Source organism: Thamnophis elegans, chromosome 16 (genome assembly GCF_009769535.1).
Source record: "Thamnophis elegans isolate rThaEle1 chromosome 16, rThaEle1.pri, whole genome shotgun sequence".
Classification (NCBI taxonomy): Eukaryota; Metazoa; Chordata; class Lepidosauria; order Squamata; family Colubridae; genus Thamnophis; species Thamnophis elegans.
In genome coordinates this window covers 13563887-13590354 of record NC_045556.1, presented here as the reverse complement: position 1 = coordinate 13590354, position 26468 = coordinate 13563887, and the positions used below count along the sequence as shown (strand labels likewise).

Here is a 26468-nt window from a genome sequence, read left to right as displayed (position 1 = left end):
ATCAAAAATCATAAGGTACTTAATGATAGTCATAAGGTACAAATAAGCAATCAAATCATACTAGGAAACAATATAAATCATAAGGATACAAGCATAAAGTTACAGTCATAGGTGGGAGGAGATGGGTGATAGGAACGATGAGAAGATTAATAGTAATGTAGACTTAGTAAATAGTTTGACAGTGTTGAGGGAATTATTTGTTTAGCAGAGTGATGGCGTTCGGCGAAAAAAACTATTCTTGTGTCTAGTTGCTCTGGTGTGCAGCGCTCTATAGTGTCATTTTCTTCCACCTTCATTCAGCAAATGGTTTCATTTAAATATTTTTTTAAATCTCTTTTTAATGGGGGAGCTTTCTCCTCCTCGCTGATTATAACCTGTAAATTTGAGATGATTATTTTATCATTTAGCAAATTAATCTGTTTTGTTTATTGCAACAGATAAAACAATATTATGAAGCTGAACCAGACCTTCTGCCCCCGTTAAAGTTAGAAAAATGCATCCTGGCTCAAAGAGATCAAATCTTCTTGCAGGAACCTTTGGTGAGAAAGGAAAAAAAAATGTGGGAGCATTCAGTAGTTCTTTTTTGAAACACTTTTTAAAAATGTCTGTCAAATATTGCATTCTGAATCAAGAAGAGATATTGGCCTATGTACTATACATATTGGCATATTTTGTCCATTGAAGGCAAATGAAATGAAACTTTTGAAAAAAATATTTAAAGTTTGGCTGGCTCGAAATGAGAAAAGGACATTTTTCATTCGTGGTTTAATGCCATGATTCTTTCAGGCTCATCTCTTGTGCTGTATTCAACATTGTTTGGCCTGGTATACAAATGTTTTAACTGTGCACCAGCAAGCTGAAGATGATCAGGAGGAGGAGGAGGAGGATAGAAGCTTCCAGCAAGAATTGGATAAGATGTTGGAATCCATCACAAGACGAATGATCAAGAGCGAACTGGAAGATTTTGAGCTGGTAATTGACCCATTTGTTTATTTGTGATGCCACTCTACTCCAAACAGCTCTGTACAATATGTAGAAGAATAGAATAGAATAGAATAGAATTCTTTATTGGCTGAGTGTGATTGGACACACAAGGAATTTGTCTTTGGTGCAGATGCTCTCAGTGTACATAAGGAGAATAAAATACATTCATCAAGAATCATAAGGTACAATATTTAATGATAGTCATAGGGTACAAATAAGCAATCAAACCATGCTAGGAAAAAATCAGCATAAATCGTAAGGATACAAGCAACAAAATTACAGTCATAGGCTACTTCTGCTGACTGCCGGCTGCCAGCAGTTTGATTCTGACCAGCTCTTGGTTGACTCAGCCTTCTATCATTCCGAAGTGGGTAAAATGAGGAGCCAGATTATTGGGGTCTCCCTTATGCTGACTCTAAACCGCTTAGAGAGGGCTGTAAAGCACTGTGAAGCTGTATATGTCTAAATGCTATTGCTATATAAGCCATTATGAAGCGGTATATAAGTCTAAGTGCTATTGCTATGTAAAGCACTATAAAGCGGTACATAAGTCTAAGTGCTAAGTGCTACTGCTATGTAAAGCACTATGCAGTGGTATATAAATCTAAGTGCTATTGCTATATAAAGCACTATGAAGTGATATATAAGTCTATTGCTATAAAAAGCACTATGAAGCAGCATTTAAGTCTAAGTGCTATTGCTATATAAAGCACTATGAAGCGGTATATAAATCTAAGTGCTATTGCTATATAAAGCACTATGAAGTGGTCTATAAGTCTAAGTGCTATTGCTATATAAAGCACTATGAAGCAGCGTATAAGTCTAAGTGCTAGGTGCTATTGCTATATAAAGCACTATGAAGCAGCATATAAGTCTAAGTGCTATTGCTATATAAAGCAATATGAAGCGGTATATAAGTGTTATTGCTATTGCTATTCAGCAATTTACAAATATTAGAAGTCGTCCTTCTAATTTGCTTGCTTTTGAATGTTAGGATAAATCGGCAGACTTCTCTCAATCAACCGGAGTGGGCTTGAAGAACAACATCTATGCCATTTTAGTGATGGGGATCTGTGAGGTCTTGATTGAATACAACTTTAGTACAGGCAACTACAAGTAAGGAATTGAATTCTTCCTTCTAAAGCTTCCGAGCTTTTGAGTTCATATGTTTACCTTTGGCAATGTGTTTGTTTGCAGTAAGAACAAATTTGAAGATGTTTTGAGCCTGTTCAAGTGCTACGCGAGTCTTTGTGAAATCCTGAAAGAGAAAGTGGGAAAGAACAAACTCTCGTCCACAAACAAAATTGCCCGAAGTTTCCTATCGATGGGTTTTGTGTGTACTTTACTTACAAGTCTCTTCAGGTAAAAAAAATTTTTTTTTTAATTTAAAGTACTGATCCTTCCCGGCATGTTTTGAAGGCTCAAAAGCAGCCGACAGAAACAAGGTGGACTGGAAATGGCACTAGAAGTATAGAAATGAGCTATAAAAGCCAGTCATAAAATCAGCCGACACCCATGGCATTTGTATATTTTCATGAGGAGTGGTGCGGCGGCCTAGAGATGGAGCCTCACGCCTCACAATCAGGAGGCTGTGAGTTTGATCCTAGGTGGAGGCAGATATTTCTCTCTCTGGACACAATGAGAATATATCTGCTGAACAAAACTCCACATTGGCGACAGGGAAGGGCATCTGGCCAGTAAACACTCTGCTAGCTCCATTCAGTTGCCCAGACTCCATTCTGCAAGGGATTATGGGTTCGTTAAAAGACGATGATGATTTGTATATTTTCATGCCCTCCCCTTTCTCTGTTTTACCAACTCAGTCTAGAATTTTCTTCCAACCCTTTAGGGATTGTGCCCAAAGCCACGAGGAGAGCCTGGCTGTTCTCCGCTCCAGCACGGAGTTCATGCGCTATGCTGTCACCGTAGCATTGCAGAAGGTTCAGCAATTGGATGAGACGGGGCAGACAGACGGGCCAGAAGGAGAGAACCCGGGGAAGATGTTCCAGTATCTTTGCAAAATCACTCGGTGAGTTGAAATGCTACGTGGTCAAGAGGTTTCAGTATTTTAATACCATTTTTTTGTTTTGGTCTCTAAGAGATGCAGAAATAATATCTAGTAGAACCTATATACATTCTTACCGTGTTTTCCTGAAAATAACACAGGGCCTTATTTTCTTTTGACCCCCGAAATAAGCGCTTGGCCTTATTTTCAGGGAGGTCTTATTATCTCTGAGGTGCAGGAGGCCCCCTTAACCTCGACCAATGGCTCAGCTGATCCAGAGAGGGCCAGAAGTTCTGTCTCTGTTTCTGGCACACTCTTGCCAGCCCTAACATCGCTGGGCCTGCTGCTCTTTTCGCGACCGCCACTAAGAGAAGGGGCGTGAGGCTGTTCTGTGTGTATGACAGGGGCCCGTGGGGCATGTTCCCCCCTTCCCACCAGGAAATGGCGGGGACCGGCTGTGCATGCGTTTAAATATTTTAGGGGAGAGCTTATTTTAACGCATGCGCTCAAAAGCCGGATTGAGCTTATTATCCGTGGAGGTCTTATTTTGGGGGAAACAGGGTACCCACTTAAGCTGCTTCCTTTTGGGATACAGTATGCAGAGTGCAGAAATGGAGTAAAATATCATAAGCCAAGAAATATCAGGTTATAATAAACACACAGGAAACACACTGTAGCTAAATTTGTCTTCCACATCTCAATATAAATTCCATGCACTTCTCTTCTTGCAAAAACTTTGTTTTTATTAGATCTTCTTGCTATTAAAGTTCCTTAAAGGCAGCACAAGAAGAGTTTAACGCAGTATGAAAGATGCATGGACTTATTTGTTTGGTCTACATGATCTAATTCTTGACTATCCCCCTCTTCCTGTAGAGTCCTCCTCTGGAGATACACCTCAATCCCAACATCTGCAGAAGAATTTGGGAAGAAGGATAAAGGCAAAAGCATCTCATTGCTCTGCTTGGAAGGCCTGCTGAGGATTTTTAACACAGTGCCACAACTTTATCCAACCAAAATCTCACAGTTCCTCCAGGCTTTGGGTAGTTTTGATTCTGCTTCGTTCACTAACCCGAATTCTATCTCCAGGCAACCTTTTCACACCGGTGTAATGAATTTCTTTTCTGGATTTTCACTTCGGCTTGACTACCATTTTTTTCATTCCCCTTTCATAGATATCGCAAATGAAGATGACGAAGAAGCAGCAGAGGTGAATGTCACTGAGAAAGCTGCCTTCCAGATTCGGCAGTTTCAGGTGAGCTAAAGCATGTGAGCTCCCGTGACTTTTTCCCAGCTTCTGCCAACCTAGCAGCTTGAAAGCATGTAAAAATGCAAGTAGAAAAATAGTGACCACTATGGTGGGAAGGTAACAGCGCTCTGTGCTCCTTCAGTGTTTAGTCATGCCAGCCACATGACCACGGAGACGTCTTTGGACAGTGCTGGCTCTTCAGCTTTGAAACGGAGATGAGCACCGCCCCCAGAGTCGGGAACGACTAGCACATATGTGTGAGGGGTACCTTTAGCTTTAACTTTAAAGCATGTGATGATGACCACTAAGTAGCTTCAAGAAATTGGAGCATCAGAGGTTTGACAAGCAATCAGAGCTCCAATTTTGGAGCACTCTTGAGAAAAGATTCTGTGATTATTCCCAAGGTAATTTTCCCTAAAAAAATCTTCCAAGTGCCCTAGAGTAGAAATGGGATGCTTGGTTCTCAAAGCAATCTGCTTTGGATGATTATATTTGTTTATTCTGAGTTTCATCTTTTTCTTTTTGCCTTTTTCAGAGATCGCTAACAAACCTGATCAGCAACACAGAAGAAGATTTTAGCAGCAAGGAAGCTCTTCTGTTGATCAACATCCTTGTGATGCTCTCAAAACTGTTGGATCCTTCCTCATCCCAGGTATGCATTTATTTATTTGTTTGAGGGTTTTTTTTGTATACCCCCCTTATTATTTTTACTAATAACTCAAGATAGAGAACATACCTGATACATTAACCTTCCTGCTATGCTTTCCAGAATGGCAAGGAATTATTGAGTATTATAGACGTACAATTGATTTATTATAAAGTTTTTGTTCTTAAGTTGGTTCTTGACTTCAGTCTACATTGTCTGTGTCTGTTTGTCTGTCTGTCTGTCTCTCTCTCTCTCTCTCTCCCTCCCTCCTCCCCACCCCTCTCTCCAGTTTCCAAAGATCTCTATAATAGCTTGTTTCTGTTGCTGTTGCTGCATTAAATGTTGGTGTGGTCATATTACCCTTGCCAACACCATTGCCTTTTTCAGGATTCTATTTTAATGGCCTGTTACTCTTTATTAATTTTAAGTGTCTGCTCTGAAAGCTTTGTCCATTGAAAAATTGAACTTAAGTGACTGAGGAGTAATCAAGTAATGAGAAATCTATTTCTCTATATAGTTCGTACAGCTGTTATCATGGACAGTGAAGCTTTGCAAGGAAACTAGCTTGGGTAAGTGTTAATTGCTTGATTGCTTCAGTGAGAATTTGGGCTGCTCAGTATCTCCGTGTAACCAATACTGATTGGAGATTGGCTGAGCACCTGATTTAAGCGAGTGAGCCAGTAGTCTTTTATCCCCACTTTTAAAGCCAGTTGTGTTCATTGTGCCCACCTCAAAGTTTTTGCTAGTGGGAACCAAATTGGGACTTTCAACTATGGATAATCCCGATTGGTGATACTATAATTCATTATGACGATGAAAAATGAGGAAGAAATATGTCTGGTTCCCCAATGAACTAATCAGTCATGTCTTATTTAGCAACTTACATATCACTTTACAGTGCTTTACAGCCCTTTCTAAGCAGTTTGCCTATGCCCCCCGCCCCAAATCTGGGTCCTCATTTTACCCACCTCAGAAGGATAAAAGGCTGAGTCAATCTTGAGCCAGTCAGGAATCAAACTCCTGGCAATGTGAGCAGAGTTAGCCTGCATTTTAACCACTGTGCAGGAAGGAAGGAAGAGCACTTAGACTTATATACCGCTTCACAGTGCTTTTGCAGCCCTCTCTAAGTAGTTTACAGAGTCAGCATCTTGTTCCCCTCCCCACCCCCATCCCCAACAATCTGGGTCCTCATTTTACCGACATCAGAAGGATGGGAGGCTGAGTCAACCTTGAGCCTGGTGAGATTTGAACTGCCATCTTGGCAGTCAACAGAAGAGGCCTGCAGTACCGCCCTCTAACCACCGCGCCACCATGGCTCATTTGAATATACTCACGGGATTTTATAGCAAAAAAAAATAAAATGCAAACCACTAAAATCAGGACAGTCTAACCGTGTACAGGAGAATGATTGGTTTATGCCTCCAAAGATGAGCGAGGTTGAAATCAACCACATTCAAAAGCTTTCAAAATTTGTTGATTGGTGCTTTTTCTCGTTCTCTGCAGAAGACGCTCCTTGCTGCAAAGGTTTACTCTCTCTGCTTTTCACACTTCATGCTCTTGTTAAGAGCCCTGTCACCATACTGCGTGATCTTGCCCAAGACATCCATGCTCAGCTGGGAGACATAGACCAGGTGAGGAAGAGCCCAGGTGGACTTTAAAGATTGAACTTGAGATGATGCATTTGCCAGGGCAAAGATCATCCAACATTTTCCCTTTCAAGATAAGTTGTAACATGATTTGATACAGGGCATTTGAAGTATGACCCTAGCTTATAGTTCAACATATTGTGCCGATTGTCATGGTTATACTATATCAACCAGCCATGATCAAAACAACCCATCATAAACCCAATCAATTTATTTAACTTTTAATGGGATTCTTGAAGTAGCAAATCCTCCCAGTAGAGTTACTTCATAGGAGAAATGGGTGGCATAAAAATTTAATTAATAAATAGCAATAGCAATTAGACTTCTATAAGCCTTCACAGTGCTTTTACAGCCCTTTCTAAGTCAGCCTATTGCCCCCAACAATCTGGATCCTCATTTTACCCACCTTGGAAGGATGGAAGGATGAGTCAACCTTGAGCCTGGTGAGATTTGAACTGCCGGAATGCAGCTAGCAGTCAGCTAAAGTAGCCTGCAGTACTGCACTCTAACCACTGCGCCACCTAAATAAGAAATTAAAGAGTTTTGCTCTTATCAAGGGAGATGAAACTCGAATTCTCAACAACTCACAAAACCGAGATAGAAATCTTGAGCCAGTTACTTTAATTCTATCTAATTCTTTTTAGAGTTGTAACAAAAATAAGATAGTTGAATAGAAGTCAAACAGCGGAATGAACTCCTCTAATTCTGTTCATATTCACAGGATGTTGAGATGGAACATCAGTCTCACTTTGCCATTGTGAACTCAAAGACTGCAGCTCCTACAGCTTGTGTAAGTTATATTGGGATCCAAGAATGCAGTGACTGAAACATGAACAATGCTCCTTTAGAAGAGAGCATTGCACAGCACTTTGCTTGTACTTATGTGGCGTTAAGTTGTTTCAACCTCTCTGCTTCTGTCTCTTGAAGTTGATGGTTTTGAGTCAAGCAGACAAAATCCTTGAAGAGGTAGATTGGCTGATCAACAAGATGAAAAACTATCTGGGATCCGAGACAGCAGGTAATATTTATGGAGGACCCCTTACTTCATGAAATGCTTGGATGATTGCCTGTTTTATGCCAGAAGGGGACTGCCTTTGTGGCAAGCCCAACTATGATCATTAAAGATATCCAGATCATCAACTTTCAAATAAATATAATTAGAACTTTGTCTTGGTATTTGAGAAATATGAGCCCCCACTTTTATCAGATCAAACAAGTAGACACAATTGGGTATATTAAGATCCTCTTTTTCAGAAGAGATTCCAGCTATATTTTGGCTATAAAGAGGCAGGGGGGAATTGAGTCAGAAGAAAAAAGTTTCACACCTTTGGGTAGTCAACAGGAATAAAAGAAATGGGGTAAAGGACTCAGTGGATAAGACGCTGAGCTTGTCGGTCAGAAAGGATGGCAGTTCAGGAGTTCGAATCCCTAGCACCGCGTAACGGAGTGAGCTCCCGTTACTTGTCCCAGCTTCTGCCAGCCTAGCAGTTCGAAAGCACATAAAAATGCAAGTAGAAAAATAGGGACCAACTTTGGTGGGAAAGTAACAGTGTTCCGTGTGCCTTCGGTGTTTAGTCATGCCGGCCACATGATCACGGAGATGTGTTTGGACAGTGCTGGCTTTTCGGCTTTGAAACAGAGATGAGCACCGCCACCAAGAGTCGGGAATGACTAGCACATATGTGTGAGGGGAACGTTTACCTGTTTACCTTTAAGGGAGTAGAAATGTTGCTGGTCACAAAATTGTGCCAGTTTAATCTTCACGGAATAAGAGGAAGCCTCCGGATGTGCATACAGTATCTGAACATTCTGCATAATTTTATTCCATTTTACTAGAGCCTATTTTATTCTCTGTCTTTATTTTGTCTAAGGAAGTTGCAGTCGAAGATGGATGTTTTCTGACTGGTTTGATCCAATAAACATAATGGTGGCCACATTTTGGATCTAATGAAGTCTTATTTTAAAACTTACATAACTGTTTCCCTGTATTTGCTCAAGATAGCAGGAAACTAACCGTCGCACCCAATGTTGATGATGAAATTATAAATAGCTCTAAGAATGGAAACATTGAGGGATTTAGGGGCAAGGAAACTTCAAGTCATAGGCTCTCTTCTACCTTTTGTTGGAAGCCGTCTTGAACCACAGGTGCTTTTTCAGGAGGCATCTGGACTTTCTTGTTTTTTTTCTTTTGACGACATTTCGCTTCTCATCCAAGAAGCTTCTTCGGTTCTGATGGGATGGTGGGGGATGGAAGGATTTGCCATCTAGTCAGAGCTGAAGAAGCCGATGGAAGGGACCTTATCAGAGATGGGTTTTTTCCGGTTCGGGCGAACCGGTAATGGCAGTGGCAGGAGGCTCCGCCCACCCGCCCGGATGCTTCTGCGCATGAACTGGTAGCGCCAGGATTTGCAAACCACCTCTGCACCTTATAGGTCATCTAGTCCAGCCCCCTGCCCAAGGAGGAGACCCTACACCATTTCTGACAGATGGCAGTCCTGTCTCTTCTTGAAAGTCTCAAGTGATGAAGCTCCCACAACTTCTAAATGCAACTTCTGTTCCATGGGTTGATTGTTCTCACTGTCAGAAAATTCGCCTTATTTCTAGGTTGAATCTCTCCTTGTTCAGTTTCTATCCATTATTCCTTGTCTGGCCTTCAGGTGGCTTGGAAAATAGCATGACCCCCTCCTCTCTGTGGCAGCCCCTCAAATATTGGAAGACTTCTATCATATTTCCCCTGTTCCTTCTCTTCACTAGACTAGCCATGCCCAGTTCCTGCAACCGTTCTTCATATGTTTTAGCCTCCAGTCCCCTAATCATCTTGGTTGCTCTTCTCTGAGCTCTTTCTAGAGTTTCAACATCATTTTTATTTCTCTCTTCCATCATCTGCACTGAAAGAGGTTTCTATCCAGAATGTGACCACACATCAGCCTGTTTGCAAATACTGTACATCCAATTCCTATCTGTGAAATGGATGCTAGCCTTAGGCTCCATCACCACTCCTATTCTTAAAAAAAAAAGAAAAGATCAGGCTAGACTAGCCATGCCCAGTTCCAGTCATCCTCTTGGATGAGAAGCAAAACGTCTTCAAAGAAAAGAAACAAGCCCAGTTGCCTCCTGAAAAAGCACCCTTGGGAGAACCATGACCTGAATGACTGAGAATCTCTACAGTACCCAGACCTGGGTACCTGAGAGACCGCCTCCTGCCGATTACCTCCCATAGACCGATCAGATCTCACAGGTTAGGTCTCCTCCGGATTCTATCCGCCAGCCAATGTCGGCTGGCCACCCCCCGGGGGAGAGCCTTCTCTGTTGCAGCTCCAGCCCTCTGGAATGATCTCCCTGTCGAGATCCGGACCCTTACGACCCTCCCGGCTTTCCGCAAAGCTACCAAGTCCTGGCTGCTCCAGCAGGCCAGGGGGCCTGTGAAACGTCCAGCCCCGCGGAAATTGTGAATGTTGCGGTTTTGTTTTTAAAGTGTTGTCTTTGTCTAGTTTTCCCCCTTCCCTTGTCTATTGTGAGCCGCCCGGAGTCCTTCAGGAGTGGGCGGCATACAAGACAAATAAATACAAGACAAATAAATACAAGACAAATAAATACAAATACAAATTCAGAACTTTAAGCCTCCTTGAACCACATTTTTAATAGAGAAAAAATACCCTCCCATCCAAAGCAGATAGTCCTAGAGCATTCAGACCTTATCTTTTGTGACCTGAACATAACTCTCCCCCTCTCTTTATTTATTTATTTTTACTAGAAAATGCCTCTCAAGCAGTAAACCAGACTCAACCTCTCGAGAAGGCTGTCGTTCTACAGCTTGGGACTGCGCTGACGGTCTTCCACGAGTTGGTCCAAACGGCCCTACCCACAGGGAGCTGTGTGGACACGTTGCTTAGGAGTCTCAGCAAGATGTATGCCATTCTCACAACACTTGTAAAATATGTGAGTGCTATTGACCTGGAAAGGGGAAAGACAAAGGTTACCAGATTTCCTCGAAGTCCATTATTCAGAGGTGGTTAAAATATAGGCAGCTGCTATTCTTGAGAAGTATAAAGGAAAAAAAAACCTGGTTGTGCAGAACATTCCCATAGGATTATTCCTAAAAAGGTCCTGAATCTTAAGTGGCATCTGCCAGTGGTGGGTTCTGGATCCCGTCGCAACTGGTACACTGCGAACGGGGCCGGGCGACCATCATGGGCACATGTGCTGCACATGCATGCGCACCACCGCCCTGCGACATTCCAGCTGCTTGACAGAGCATCAGACAGGCATTGGACGCTGCGTGCACATGTGCAAATGGCCCGGTTGGGTCAAATATAGGTAAAGTGGGCAGGTGGGTCCTCCGAAGCAACGTACTGGAACGGTAGCTGGTTCTCCCAGCAGGCACCGGTACGCTCGAACCGGGGCGTACCAGCCGTAACCCACCACTGGTGTCTGCCAAAGGTTTGGTTATTCAGATACTGGAATGGAGTTGCCTGCTATAAGGCACAGGAATAATACATATAAAGGCATCCTGATTTTGAGTTGGATACTGAGAAACAATGTTCCTTACCTGGGGAAAGGAGCAAGATTCTGTTACTCCATCTGCAACAATAGGAATGATTCTTTCCCACCACCACCCCCAAGTTATTATTATTATTTATTTTTTATAAATATATCAAATCAATGTGTGAACAGTGTCATGCATTCTAATACAAATAAAACTAGTAAAGTTAATCATCATTATTACATTCATTCAACTTATGTATTTCTAATAATACACATTGATAATAGGTTGCAATCCATCATTAAATTATTCCATGTTTTCTCATTACTTTTATTATATAAAAGTATATACTCTAGTATTCCCCCTTCTCTTATCTCCGACTTATTCTACTTTTTAATCCTGTCACTATTTAAGAACTTCTTCTTTCTATCCTGTCTAACTTCTAATCATGTCACCTACCTAAAAAAAGAAAAGAGAGAGAGAGAAAAAGAAAAGCAAATCAGAACAACGAAAGAGAGATCATCCATCCATTATCTCTTGTCCGCTTTGATGCTTTGCTATGCTTTAAGAGAGAAAGAGAGGAAAGGAAAACCAAATCCGAACAACACTAAAAGAGAAATATCATCTATCCATTGTCTCTTGCCCGCTTCAATACTTTAATTGCTATGCTTTTTTTGTACTTTCCTCCCAAATTCCTCTCTTAAATAAAAAAGTATTCTTGATCTCCTCCCATGCTATTTCTTGGCCTTGCCTACCTCAAAGCGTTGACATCAATCTTCAAACCCAGTTTCTCTGTCCCATCTTATATCAAGCGAAATAAAGGCAACATAATTCTGAGTTTCTTTCTCACTTTGTTCTCTTTCTGAGTAATCTTTTCTCCTCCATTAATGCTCCACTGCTCCCTTCCCAAGACCAGGTTTACACATATTCTTTTCACAGAGGGTAAGACAGTCCTATCACTCAGATGCATCCTCTTGCATTCCTCTCCTAGTATCTCCAAGTGTGTCGAAACAAAACCGGAGGGATTCCGGAACGATTTGAGAAACTGGTGAGTATTGCTCACTGTGCACAATGCCTATCATTATTAGGGACATTATAAATATTGGGCCAGGCAGAAATGGATATTAGAAGGAAACTCTGAGCAAAACTATCACCCCTTTGTTTCTATAGGTTAGACTGTCTGGTTCTCACATGACTCCCCAATGCTATGCCTTCATCACATACGTACAGGTAAGACAAAGGGCTCCGTGTCTTATTTCTACTCCCAAATGATGTTACTTATAACATAGAAAGAGAAATGCTGACAGCATAAGGCGCAGCAACTTTGTTGAATCACATTGGATTTGAGTTTGAGCCTCACCTGGTAGGGGTGGGAAGCTGGTGGCAATCCAAATACATCTGTGGATGTTCTAATGTCAAAATCTGAGGAACAACGTTCTATTAGATGTTGCTGGCACACAGAATTCTACTGTGTTCTATGCAGCCATATAACTACCGGTATATGGATGTAGAAAGAAAAGTCTTTAATTCGAGGATGCTAAGAATGAGGATCCAGAATTTCTCTAAAGCTGGGACAAAAGTCATTGGAACTATATAGTGGAGCTTGTAGTTCACAGAGTCAGGAAAACGCATTGATAAATATTGCCAGCAAATAACCAACTGAAGCCTCTAGACCAGGAGTGTCAAACTCAATTCCTGCAGGTTGAATCTGGCCCATGGGATGCTTAGATCTGGCCCCTTGGGGCCACCCTGGAAACAGCAAAGGACTGGCCCACGGTCTTCTGCCAGAAAAAATCGAGCTCGCAGGGGCAGCATGCAGCCCTCTTGAACTCCGTTTTCGCTGGCAGAGAGTTGCAGGATGCCGTCCCAGCTGAAAACGGAGCTTGGGAGCCCGTTTTGATGGTAGAGCGCTTGGGGCCACCACAGATGCCCCCGACACGAGTGACGGCCACGCCCCCCCCTCCGGACCTTCCTGAGGTCAAATACAACCCTGATGCAGCCCTCAACGAAATTGAGTTTGACACCTCTGCTCTAGGCTCCTGTAGCCAGTTGGTCTATTCCTATCAGACCCATTAAAAATGTGCCGTCCTAATGCAATTTTCCCCCCCTACAGAACATCCAACGTGAAACACTGACCTCTGCAATCGAAAAGAAGAAAAAAGACAAAAAGGGAGAAGAATCCGCTGTTATGGTAAGCGGAGTTAATTTTTCACATTTATGTAGTTCCATCAAGCTAGGCTGAACTAAAAGTTGATCTTCCATATTTTCTTATATGTAAATCTTAGGAGTGGGTTTAAACCATTCTTCCGTAGTAGTTTTATTTTTGCATTCTAAAATTGCAGCAACATCTAGGAAAATGAGATGCTCGCTCAGCCAGAAACAATTGGTGTGTTTGTACAATAAATGTAAGAGAAAATGTGGTAGACTTAATATGGTTGATGCTTGGACAGGGGACTATCATTGTTCTTACTTTGTTGCTTCAAAAAATCCTTTGTAACTAAAATATTTGCTTAGCTATTTAATGTACAAAATAACATCTGCTTTATTTTGATCTCAAAATACTGTCGTTCTTTAATTTGTTCTATTTTTGATAACTTTTGCTACTGACACTTATGAGATGGGTAATTATATAAGCAAATAAAATCCTAAACGGTAATAATGTGATATCTTCTACTAATATGCTGATTTTCTTGGAATTCGTAGGCTAAAGTGTTGCGGGAGACTAAACCAATTCCAAACTTGGTTTTCGCCATAGAACAGTATGAGAATTTTCTCATCCATCTCTCTAAAAAGTCAAAGGTAAGGTTTAATTCTACAAATGTAGCTATTCCTTTTTATAACACTGGCAATTACGATATAAGGTAGTGTATCTTTTACGCCGCATTCTGAAGCCTATGCACTTTGTGATACATTAGCCCTGCCTCCAAGTTCAAAATTTTATTTATTTTTTATTCGCGTCAGCAATTTCAGCTCTTGGCTTCCCACTTCAAAATAGCATCTGGTAAGTTTTAGGTCTGTTAGAATTCAGAGTGATCGAGAAGGATCTTTGCATTCGCCCTCTAATAAAATATTAATTTATTTGTCTCATAAACCAAATTCATACAGTGTTTTTATTCAGATGCAAACGTTCGGTTAAATCACATTTGAGTTATACACTTACAGGAACCGTAACTCACATAAAGGTAAAGCTAAAGGTTCCCCTCGCACATCTGTGCTAGTCGTTCCCGACTCTAGGGGGTGGTGCTCATCTCTGTTTTCAAAGCCAAAGAGCCAGCGCTGTCTGACGACATCTCCGTGGTCATGTGGCCGGCATGACTATACCCCAAAGGAGCACATAACCAAAGTGTAAATTTGACTGTGATGACATTTTTTCCAAATGCTTTGAATGGCTGGTTTAAACATTTTGTAAAATAATTGACCGACCTCTGGGTCTTCCAGGTCAACTTAATGCAATATATGAAACTGAGCGCTTCCCGGGATTTCCGAATCAATGTATCTACCGTAGAAAATGCCCTACAGGAACAGGATGCTGAGGACGAGCCAGACCAAGATGAGGTCAGTTTGCAAGAAACTCTGGTGGTGGTGGTGCCTCCAAAAACCGCTACTGATGCCTACACATCATCTTTTAAAAGGTTATTTTCATGATATACAAGCAGTCCTTGATACATAAGGACAATTGAGCCAAAACATTCTGTTCCTAAGCAACAGAATTGTTAAGTGAATTTTGCTCTATTTCACAGCCTTTCTTGCCACAGTTAAGTGCCACAGTTGTTAAGTGAATCACTGCTGTTGTTAAGTTAGTAACACAGCCGTTAAGTGAATCTGGCTTCCTCAATTGACTTTGTTTTGTCAGAAGTTTGCAAAAGGGGATCACATGCAACCGTCATAAATATGAACACATTGCCAAGCATCAAAGCTTTGATCATACATGTGTGTGTGCGTGTGCTGCAAAGTGTGAAAAAATGGTCATGTCATTTTGCTTCAGTGCCGCTGTAGCTTCAAACAGTCACTAAATGAAGCGTTTCAAGCCAAGGGACTACCTGTCCATCGAAAAGGGAGTGTGGTGGAACCCTTACCAATTTGCAACAGTGCCTTTGTGCTCCACCAATGTTCTTGCTGCTGGCAGAGGACATGGCCATGCCATTTTAGAAGCTATTTTTGAATGTCCTCCCCACCAAGGTCCCGAATCTCCAGATGTGCTCCTTATCTCCAAGAGTTTTTCTTTATAGTCTGATGAAACACAGAGAGATCCTTATTTTGGCGACAATAACAATGCATCTCTCTCTAAATCAGTGGTTCCCAATCTTTTTTTGGCTATGTGCCATCTAAGCATCTCTAAAATCCTGATGCCACCCCTCCCTGTGACGTATAATTCTTACTTTACTCAAAAAGTGAACTCTACTCATGCCGAGGAAGCCTAAACAGTCATTAACTTGGTTTAAACAAGATTGAAATTGCTCCCATTAAAAGTCAAATTGCCCTCCGCCCCCGGGTGGGTCTCACATCGGGAACCACTGCTCTAAACTCTCCTTGTGAAGTTTGTGTGATTACCAATCCCATGCGTGCTAGCATCCGTTTAAATAATTATATTGTTCTGCTGCTTGTTTTAAAAGCAAACCATTGATGGAACACGGCAACCATCCTACTCCTGTTCAAAAGCGAAGACGTTTGTAGAATTTGATCCACGAATGGTAATAGGATTAAGGAGGTTTTGTTATTGGAGAGACACAGGCTGATAGATGGAAGAATACAATTCAAAATTAGCTAAACCTAATTATTCTTATTTGTAATAGACATAGTTGAATAATAATTGATAATGATAGTAATGTATATAATGTGGAGTTGATATGATAAATAATAATTGGATATGAGAAGGGAAGGTTGGAAATATTTTTGGACCATATACAAAGGTTATTAATCACAATAATTATCACTACTAAAAAATAAAAGAACTATATACAGTTAAATGTTAACTAATATGGGGAAAATGTTATGATATACGATATAATTACATAAAGGAGAATGATAATAAACTATATGCATGGAAGATGGAATTTTTGGTATTAAATATTATGGATGTTCAGCTAAAACAGGATATGAGGATTTGATGTTAATAGAGGATTTTACAAACAAGTAAATGAAATGCTAGCATGTGGTTATGGATTAAATCTTTGGCATAGTTAAGGATGAAAGATGTTTAAATAACTGTAATCAACAAAAAGTGGAGGTATAATGATGTCAATATGGTAAACATTTGAGTTAAGATATTTGAATTAATATGACTTAATGGAAGAGATGCACCAAAACATGTTGTAACCAGCTGATATACTTTTTTAATGTTTTTTTATTCTTTTGTTTTTTCCTTTTTTTTCCCCTGCCTTGTTTTTTGTTTTTTGTTTTGTCTTTTTTGTGTTTTAATTTTTTCTTTTCCCACTGGTGTGGGCATGTGTTGTTTATGTAACAAAATAAAAAAATGTTTTAAATAATAATTTTTTAAAAAGCGAAGGGTCAACTCCACACTGCTACAGTTTGGGAGCAGGAATAAAAACGAGGCATTTACTTGCTTCTGTGAGCACTTTTAATTTTTTTAAAAATAAAATGAAGCAGAATCCCGAAACATTTTGTTGCGGGCTCTCTATTTTTGCCATCGTTCTCTTCTGTTTCTTTCCTTGAAACGTATCTAAACAAAGGTAAAAAAACCTCAAAAAAACCCTTCCAAAATATTTGAGAGTTTTGTACAAGGGATATGCGACTCGTTTGATTAACTCGCGAATTGTACAGCTGGCGCTGTTTCAGTCACTCGCTTGGCTACTGTTGTGGGTCTTCCAATGTGCTCTGCTTTTGTTTCTTCCAGAGCATTGCATCTGCCCAGTCAAATACCAGCAGAGAGCCCAAGAAAAAAAGAAGAAAGAAATGAGAGCTACCCCGTTTCTTCTCAAATGGCTGGTTTTGCACCCTTTTAACATCTACAAGGAAGAGGCCGTCTTTTTCAAGTTATCTTCAGCATATTAGAAAAGTGTTTCTTCGCCATATCCTTTGCGCATAGGACCTTGAACGCTTGCAGTATCAGCAACCTGCTGATGACTTGTCCGTGGCCTGTCCCCGTAACATTAAATTTGCAACTTTTCCTTTTGGCCTCTAAATCCACCACGTTGACCTTGGGAGCCACAGAGATGTCTGTTTATTCTCCTCCTTTTGACATGGAGTGAGAAGAAAAAGCAGTTGTCCACGACCAAGAGGTTCCTTCTGGAGGATCCCGCTGGGAGGAAGTGTGTCCGGTTAAGCTTCTAAAATCAAATTTCACTTTCCTTTTTCCAAAGAACCTTTTGTTATTTTAATAAGTCTGTATATATCCAGAGTTTCCCCTGTAAGAAATTAACGAGAAAGAAATTTCAAAGAATTGTTTCTTTGCAAATTAAAAATGTTCAAATGTTTAAGTGTAACTTTTAAGGATTCATGTGCTGGAATCTTTTTAAAATACTTTTGTTCCTAAATACATCTTGGGCCAGGCAGGGGTTTATTTAAAGCAGGAAAGAACAAGCAGATTAAAACATTTTATTCAAGCTCTCCTTATTTTGGTCAAAACTACAGATACTATGAATATATTTAGACAATTATGCCAGAGTTGGGCCTAATTGAACTTTCTTACTTTACTTTGGCAAAGTATTCCTCTTAACAATTTAATAAAATCCATAATGTTGTGTTGGTTTCTTATGCTGTCACATTTGATGCAGTAATTGTTAACTCTGTTTCTGAAAATAAACAACTATATACTTTTAAAAATGCACATTAACTTGGAAAAGTCATTTCAGACAGCCCTGATATTCGTATGTTCCTTCCACTGTTGGACTAAGAGGCTTTACTTCTTAAAAAGTAAGTATCTTTTTATGCAAAAATAAAATAAAATGTTTATATCCTGTAACCCGGATATTCAGGCTCCTTGAATTTAAATGCCTCTCATTTCTCTGTAGCCATGCATAAGAGTTCATAAGTCAGAGAATGTAAGGGAAGATACTATCCTCAGTTAATACTTTTTTTTTCCTGTTGCAGGAAACACGAGAAGTTATGCATGCATTTTGGGATTCTCCTTAAAGAATACTCCTGAGCAAAGTCTTAGCAGCCAAACTGGTCCTGAGGATGACAGAAGCCTCACACAAAGCTGATTTCCAGACTGGGAAAGGCTTACATTTCCCTCATTACATAGGATTATCCAGCAACTAAAAGGTAGAATTCTTGTCAAGTGTGAATTTGAAAAGCAGTGTGCTGCAACTGCCAAAAAAGCCAACACAGTTCTAGGCTGCATAAACAGAGGGATAGAATCAAGATCACATGAAGTATTAATACCACTTTAAAAGGCCTTGGTAAAGGCTCACTTGGAATACTGCATCCAGTTTTGGTCACCACGATGTATAAAAGATGTGGAGATTCTAGAAAGATTTCAGAGAAGCGCAACAAAGAGGATTAGGGGACTGGAGGCTAAAACATATGAAGAACGGTTGCAGGAACTGGGGATGTCTAGTTTGATGAAAAGAAGAACCAGGGGAGACATGATAGCAGTCTTCCAATATCTCAGGGGTTGCCACAAAGAAGAGGGAGCCAAGCTATTCTGCCAAACACCTGAAGGCAGGACAAGAAGCAATGGGTGGAAACTAACCAAGGAGAGAAGCAACCTAGAACTAAGAAATTTCCAGACAGAACAATTAATCAGTGGAACAACTTGTCTCCAGAAATTGCGAATGCTCCAATGCTTGACATTTTAAAGAAGATGTTGGATAAACGTTTGTCTGGAGTTTCCTGCCTAAGCAGGGGGTTGGACTGGAAGACCTCCAAGGTCTCTTCCAACTCTGTTATTCTAATACACACCTTGGGGGATGTTGTAGTTATGTTCCAGTCCTCCTGGGTTGGATGGGGTGACGCAATCCATTGTTGCCTCCTTCCTTAAACAATGATCAATATCTACAGCGCTGAAGAAGGCCACCGACTGAGGTAGATCGTGGAGATCGAGTTTATAGGCGAACATACACCTATAAAAAAAGAGAATGCTGCATTTAGAAGTGGCAATCCCTTCTTCCTTTGGAGTAGATCCTCTGATCAGTTAGAAAATAAATTGCTTCAAAGGCACACTACAACACACCCTCACTATTTCCATCATACGCCTTTGGGAATTTATCTTTAGAGAGAGAAAAATCAACTTACCAAAACCACATTTTAATCAGCCACAAAAGCAATTTTATTTTACTTAGTTTGAGGGGGGAAAAGAGTGGGTGGGAGATAATTGATTCTATTAAATAGAAAATGCTACCTTATAATACTTTATTCCAAATCAATAAGCAAAAGCTTTTTTTTGGGGGGGGGATTGTACCCTCATATATTAGTTGACAACTTTCTATGTAGTGCTTGAATCTGTTGAAAATTATGTCCAAAACTCAATCCTTGAAGCTCTTTCAATAACTGTAATCCCATGTATGTACCTGAAAGAAGGACAGGTAAAATCTCCTCTGCTCCGCCCAGCCTGACTAGCATAAAACTTCTGAGCTTGCAAACATCTGGAAGGGACCAGATTTAAGAAACATCGCCAATAAAGTATGAGCTTGCTTGCCAAAGGACAAGGCCGGTGTTTACCGTGTGAGGAGGTTTGTGATCTGCAGGGCAAGCGCTGCCCGATAGCGGTCCTCGCTCTTGACCAAGTAGCGCACTTCATCATGGATGCTGATGCAAAAACGTCCATCAATGTCAAATACATCAAAGAGCCATTTCATACATACGAGCATCAGATGCAGATAATCCACAGCTGAACTCTGAACCACCCAATTTATTCTGCTGGTCACAAACTAGAAGGGGGAAAAAAATCAGCAGATACTGTAATACTTTTTTTTCAATCTGCATCATGCTTGTTCCTGATAATTGCGTAGTTGAAATTTGGGAGGTCTGCACATCAGCCCGTCCACCCCTTTGCAGCTTTGATGCATTGATGTCTATGTGAAATTGCAGACAGGGCTAAATCAAGACCCAAGACGGTTAGGATAACATCTCCAGTTACAGCTATGTCGCTATTTTTAGCAATAGCACTTAGACTTATATACCGCTTCACAGTGCTTTACAGCCCTCTCTAAGCAGTTTACAAAGTCATCCTCTTGCTCCCAACAATCTGGGTCCTCATTTTACCCACCTCGGAAGGGTGGAAGGCTGAGTCAACCTTGAGCCTGGTGAGATCCGAATTGCCAAATTGCAGGCAGCCGGCAGAAGTAGCCTGCAGTACTGCACTCTAACCACTGCGCCACCACGGCTCCTCAAATTAAAAAAAAAAATCAAATACAGATAGTCCTTGACTTACAACAGGTCACTTAGTGACCAAAGTTACGATGGCACCGAAAAACTGAGTTATGATCATTTTTCACATTTATGACCATTTCGGCATCCTTATGGTCCCATGATTTACACACCACGTGCTTGACAACTGAGCCACATTTATGAGTGTTGTAGTGTCCTGAGATCACATGATCCCCTTTTACAACCTCCTGACAAGCAAAGTCAAATGGGGAAGCGAGATTCACTTCACAACCGTGTTACTAATTTAACCGCCGCAGGGATTAACAAATACGGCAATAAAAGTTGTAAAATGGGCCAAAACTCACTCAACAAGTATCTCGCTTAGCAACAGAAATTTTGGGCCCAATTGTGGTTGTAAGTTGAGGACTACCTGTTGTGGCCCGCCAGTGGAGCTGGCAGCAGATTTGAAAAGTGAGGAGGTTGGGGAGGAACATGGGTCAGTCCTGGAGTCTGGGAAAGGCTCTGATGAGGGCTTTGTGTTGGAGGCAGAGAGGGGGCCAGGGCCCTATGCCAGTTATCAGCTGCCTTCAGAGTCAGACATCAGTGAGGCAGAAGAACAGCTGGAGCCTGTTCTCAGTGTGCGCATGCGCAGAGTTGCCAGATGAAGGGAACAGCTAAAGAACGGGTTGACTTAGGAGTAAGGCCACAGGTGGATGATGAATGGCCCCTCCCAGAGGAAATAAAAGAGGAGCGAAAGGAGAGTGGAGTTTGCAGGAGACAATTAGTTTGCTTAATTGGTTCGTGACTCTCCTTGCCAAATTTTGCAGATATCAGCCTGGCAGCTCTCCAAGCCAGATAAGGTCTGTGACTGTAAATCCTCCCTTGAAATACTGCTGGATGTGAATGAGAGAACTCACAGTCAATTAATAAAAGCGTTTTTTGTCGGGACCAGGAGTTTGCTTCGTGCTGCTTGTAGTTAGAACAGAGGGATCCCTATCTCACCTCATTTCCAACAGCTTCTGGCTCCAACGCTCTAGAAATTCGGCAACCCAGCACTGGGGTGCTGGGTGCTTGCGACATGGCGATGCTTTCCAGTTTGTTGAACATTTCAGACTCTGTGCCACTGGCCCACACTCGCCGGCGTACCATGTCCCACTTCTTTCCACGAGACCTAGAATATGAAGCGCATCACTGCTGAACTCGGAGATGAACCGAAAATATAACCCTGCAGTTTTGGGTTGCAATCATTGAACAGCAAGAAGGAAGACTCGTACTGCAGCAGGACACACGCAGACAACAAAGAATAACAAACTGAACGTCATCATCTTTTAATGACCCTTGTGGGGTGGAGTCTGGGGAATTGAATGGAGCTAGCAGGGTGTTTTAATGGCCAGATGCCCTTCCTGTTGCCAAAAGAATATCAAACTGATCCTTGCTGTCAGGCAAGCCTCCATCAATAACCAAGAAAGAAAACTCTCAATTCCCTTGTTTGTGGAAATTAAAATACTTTTACTGGTTATGAAAAGATAGCAGCGAAAGGAAAGCAAGATCTGAGCCAGAAAGACGCGAACAAGTACATATAAAACGACTGCCCAGCCCCGTCCCTCCAACGTCCCACCCCAGGGTCCAATCTGCAACTCCCTAGGTGTCATGTGGGATGCATCTCCAAAAGGCATGCAGGACAGTTGGCCTTGACCAGGCCCAAACACCGGCCACCAGCACACGAAGAAGATGGTGAGAAGGAAGCTCCCAGATTTTAGCTGATTAGCATTTCAGCTCCATTTAAAATGACAATAACGGAAAGCTCTTTTTTAGTTTCTGAACCTTAAGGATGAAAAGGCAAGCTTAAGGATGCCTCACTGATTTTTCAGGAATCGCTGACTAGAGCTGGGATGGTGAACCTACGGGCATGCCTGCCGCGGGGAGCCCTCTTTCAGGGCACGCAAGCCGTAGCCCAGGTCAGCTCCACCACCTCGCGCCGGCCAGCTGATTTTCGGGTCTTTGCCAGGAGACACATGCGCATGTTGGGGAGGGGGCGAGGAGGTCGTGTGTGCATGTGCGTGGGTTGTACACATGCATGGGAGTGAGGGAAGCACAGGGTGTGTGCCACACACACACCCTCGTGCTCCATTTTTTGTGCCAGGAGGCTTCAGGGAGTCCAGGGGAGACTGTTTTGCCCTCCCGGAGGCTCAAGGAAAACCTGCAGAGTCTGGGGAGGGCGAAAACAGCTCCCCTCCCACAGCATGGTGCAAGAAGGCTGACTAGGCTGTAGGGGAGGGGTTGGGGATTTTGCACGTAAATGTACATGGGGGGGGGGTGTTTCATGCACGATTGTGCAGGGTGCAGGGCGCATTGAATTGTGGGTGTGGACACATGCTCACAATGTAGGCACGCGAGGGTAGCCATCCCTGGATAAGAGTGTCTGGTTGCTATTACCAGGCATTTGGGGTCAACACGCAAAGCGTTCTGAATGCAGAAGAATTTAGCAAAGCGTGCAATTCCTGGCAGAAGTTTGCAGGGTGGAGTTTAAATGATTCTAACGTAGAACGTGACTTCATTTTAGTGCCAATAGCCTGGGGTTTTTTTTTCTTTTCTTTTTTTGCACAAGTCTTAAGGATTTTGAAAGAAAAAAACAACAGCAAAGCTTGGCCTTTGTTATCTCTCACCGTTTCTTGGCTTCTCTTTGTAACCGCCACACGTCTTGCATGGCTATGGAACCATCTTCTGCTCTTTCTACAGCGAGGCCCAGTTGATTCACTAGCCATTCCCCTTCCTCAGACAGGTGGCAACTATAAGGAAAAAAGGAGGAAAGACAAGGATGGGAGACACCGTCCGTCTAAAAGCGGTCCTTCTAAGGTGCTTTTTCAAGAGGCAACTGGGCTTCTTGGTGTTTCTTGGAAGATGCTTCGCTTCACATCCAAGAAGCTTCTTCAGCTCTGACTGGATGGTGGGAAATGGAAGGATTCGTATCTCTTGCAGTCAGAGGATTTCCTATTCTATTTCAGATTCTGTTTCTCACCTTACCCTGCCAGAGGTGAAATTCAATTTTTTTTTTACTACCAGTTCTATGGGCGTAGCTTGGTGGGCGTGGCAGGGGAAGGATACTGCAAAATCTCCATTCCCCCCCCACTCCTGGGAGAAGGATACTGTAAAATCTCCATTCCCACCCCACTCCTGGGGGAAGGATACTGTAAAATCTCCATTCCCTCCCCACTCCTGGGGGAAGGACACTGCAAAATCCCCATTCCCTCCCCACTCCTGGGCGAAGGATACTGCAAAATCCCCATTCCCTCCCCACTCCTGGGGGAAGGACACTGCAAAATCCCCATTCCCTCCCCACTCCTGGGCGAAGGATACTGCAAAATCCCCATTCCCTCCCCACTCCTGGGGGAAGGATACTGCAAAATCCCCATTCCCTCCCCACTCCTGGGCGAAGGATACTGTAAAATCTCCATTTCCTCCCCACTCCTGGGGGAAGGATACTGCAAAATCTCCATTCCCTCCCCACTCCTGGGGGAAGGATACTGCAAAATCCCCATTCCCTTCCCACTCCTGGGGGAAGGTTACTGTAAAATCTCCATTCCCACCCCACTCCTGGGGGAAGGATACTGTAAAATCTCCATTCCCTCCCCACTCCTGGGGGAAGGATACTGCAAAATCCCCATTCCCTCCCCACTCCTGGGCGAAGGATACTGCAAAATCCCCATTCCCTCCCCACTCCTGGGGGAAGGACACTGCAAAATCCCCATTCCCTCCCCACTCCTGGGCGAAGGATACTGCAAAATCCCCATTCCCTCCCCACTCCTGGGGGAAGGATACTGCAAAATCCCCATTCCCTCCCCACTCCTGGGCGAAGGATACTGTAAAATCTCCATTTCCTCCCCACTCCTGGGGGAAGGATACTGCAAAATCTCCATTCCCTCCCCACTCCTGGGGGAAGGATACTGCAAAATCCCCATTCCCTTCCCACTCCTGGGGGAAGGATACTGCAAAATCCCCATTCCCTCCCCACTCCTGGGGGAAGGATACTGCAAAGTCCCCATTCCCTCCCCACTCCTGGGCGAAGGATACTGCAAAATCCCCATTCCCACCAAACTCCTGGGCGAAGGATACTGCAAAATCCCCATTCCCTCCCCACTCCTGGGGGAAGGATACTGCAAAATCCCCATTCCCTTCCCACTCCTGGGCGAAGGATACTGCAAAATCCCCATTCCCTCCCCACTCCTGGGGGAAGGATACTGCAAAATCCCCATTCCCTTCCCACTCCTGGGCGAAGGATACTGCAAAATCCCCATTCCCTCCCCACTCCTGGGGGAAGGATACTGCAAAATCCCCATTCCCTTCCCACTCCTGGGCGAAGGATACTGCAAAATCTCCATTCCCACCCCACTCCTGGAGCCAGCCAGAGGTGGTATTTGCCGGTTCTCCAAACTACTCAAAATTTCCACTATCGGTTCTCCAGAACCCGTCAAAACCTGCTGGATTTTGCCCCCGTACCCTACCCTACTTGTATTATTACACTCAGAGCTGCACCGATTGGGCCAGCCTCTAAACCAATTCCAACCAACCAACCAAACCATTCTATAAAAGGGAAATCCCTTCTTTGCCAAAAAGCCACCTTACCGTCGGATTCCCTTCGTGACGGCGTACATTTGCCGGGCCTTCTCGCCAGCTTCCTGTTCCGTCAGGCGGTGGTTGAACTGCATGAGGAGACGCTCGGCAAATGCCTGTCCTGCCCCGTAGATGCGCCCGTAGTTGAACACCTTGGCGTGCTCTCGGCTGATGCCCACGGTGGAGGCCGTTTTGCTGTGCAGGTCCGTGCTGTTGCTCTTCTTCCCCTGAAGCGTCATCCAGCCGAAAGCGGTGCAGCCTTCAAAGGGGTGGAAAAGGGGGCCAGGAATGAATAGATCCCTTCTCAAGGTGGCTTTGGTCAACAGAAGTAAGAACAGACATTTTGGTTCTCATCCAAGAAGCTTCTTCAGCTCTGAAACGGAAGGATTTATATTCCTTGCAGACAGCTTGGTCATTTGCATTCTTTTTAGGCAGCCTTTGAGGCCACTTAGAGGTTTGTCTGCGTCCTCAGGGTTACCTGAGTGGTGCAAATGGTTCCTGTAGTCTGCAATTTGTTTTCTGGAAATCTGTTCTACTCCCGCACCATTTGAAGGATGTTCATCTATGTTCACAACTGCCTTGCTTAACAATGGGGGTGGGGGTGGGGGGTAGGAAAGCAATAAAGAGAAAAAGATAGCTTTTCCAGCAAGCTGGTCTGGCCTGAACAAAATAAAATATTGATTTACTTGTTAATTTTAATCTAATTTTTAAAATGTTATTGTTAATATTAATTGGGTTTGTTTTTGGATACTCCATCTAATTTCCTTTTTAACTTTTGTAATATGTGTTTTTTTTAATGTTGTACGCTGCCCTGAGTCCTTTGGGAGAAGGGCGGCATATAAATCCAATAAACAAACAAACAATCAAGAAATTACAAAGCAAACAGTCACAGAATGAACAAGAGGGGGGAATATAAGATAGACTGTACATAAAAATAGTATGAAATAAGAAATATAAGAGGATTGAATGTATATAAAGGAGGTTGTGTACATAATTAATAGAAAAGATGATAGATGATAGATAGATAGATATAGAAAGAGATATAGATAGATAGAGATAAATAGAAAGATAGAGGTAGTAGAGATATAGATAGATATAGATATAGATAGATAGATAGATAGATGATAGATAGATAGATAGATAGATAGATAGATAGATAGATATAGATAGATATAGAAAGATATAGAAAGATATAGATAGATAGATAGATAGATAGATAGATAGATAGATAGATAGATAGATAGATATAGATATAGATAGATAGATATAGATATAGAAAGAGATATAGATAGATAGATAGATAGATAGATAGATAGATAGATAGATAGATAGATAGATAGATAGATAGATAGATAGATGATAGATAGATAGACAGACAGAGATATAGAGATAGATAGATAGATAGATAGATAGATAGATAGATAGATAGATAGATAGATAGATCGATAGATAGATAGATAGATGATAGATATGATATATATATGTACAGACAAAGGAAACAGCAGATATGTAAAAGATGTAAAATGTGCTGCAAAGATGATATGATTGTATAAACAAAACAATTTTTTTTTAAAAAA

General features: G+C 42.2%; 2 protein-coding genes across 4 annotated transcripts in view; one reads left to right on the top strand and one right to left on the bottom strand.

Moving 5' to 3' along the window:
* FANCI (FA complementation group I) overlaps window positions 1-17199 on the top strand; it is a 37036-nt gene extending 19837 nt beyond the window's left edge. For both annotated transcript variants that reach the window (XM_032233047.1, XM_032233046.1), the window contains exons 20-38: window positions 438-539; window positions 787-972; window positions 1979-2100; window positions 2182-2346; window positions 2834-3013; window positions 3863-4029; window positions 4162-4241; window positions 4771-4887; window positions 5399-5450; window positions 6385-6512; window positions 7249-7317; window positions 7455-7545; window positions 10282-10466; window positions 12002-12058; window positions 12181-12240; window positions 13124-13201; window positions 13714-13809; window positions 14449-14565; window positions 16865-17199. In XM_032233047.1, coding sequence (XP_032088938.1) covers window positions 438-539; window positions 787-972; window positions 1979-2100; window positions 2182-2346; window positions 2834-3013; window positions 3863-4029; window positions 4162-4241; window positions 4771-4887; window positions 5399-5450; window positions 6385-6512; window positions 7249-7317; window positions 7455-7545; window positions 10282-10466; window positions 12002-12058; window positions 12181-12240; window positions 13124-13201; window positions 13714-13809; window positions 14449-14565; window positions 16865-16927 — 2115 coding nt within the window. In that variant the 3' untranslated portion in view covers window positions 16928-17199. The remainder of the gene's footprint in view (window positions 1-437; window positions 540-786; window positions 973-1978; window positions 2101-2181; window positions 2347-2833; window positions 3014-3862; window positions 4030-4161; window positions 4242-4770; window positions 4888-5398; window positions 5451-6384; window positions 6513-7248; window positions 7318-7454; window positions 7546-10281; window positions 10467-12001; window positions 12059-12180; window positions 12241-13123; window positions 13202-13713; window positions 13810-14448; window positions 14566-16864) is intronic.
* Window positions 17200-17298: 99 nt separating this feature from the next.
* The window catches only part of POLG (DNA polymerase gamma, catalytic subunit), a 33593-nt gene continuing 24423 nt past the window's right edge, over window positions 17299-26468 (bottom strand). For both annotated transcript variants that reach the window (XM_032233048.1, XM_032233049.1), the window contains exons 18-23: window positions 24904-25150; window positions 22947-23069; window positions 21283-21451; window positions 19633-19841; window positions 18874-19034; window positions 17299-17375 (exon numbers count right to left, since the gene is read on the bottom strand). In XM_032233048.1, the coding sequence (XP_032088939.1) occupies window positions 17311-17375; window positions 18874-19034; window positions 19633-19841; window positions 21283-21451; window positions 22947-23069; window positions 24904-25150 (974 nt within the window). In that variant the 3' untranslated portion in view covers window positions 17299-17310. The remainder of the gene's footprint in view (window positions 17376-18873; window positions 19035-19632; window positions 19842-21282; window positions 21452-22946; window positions 23070-24903; window positions 25151-26468) is intronic.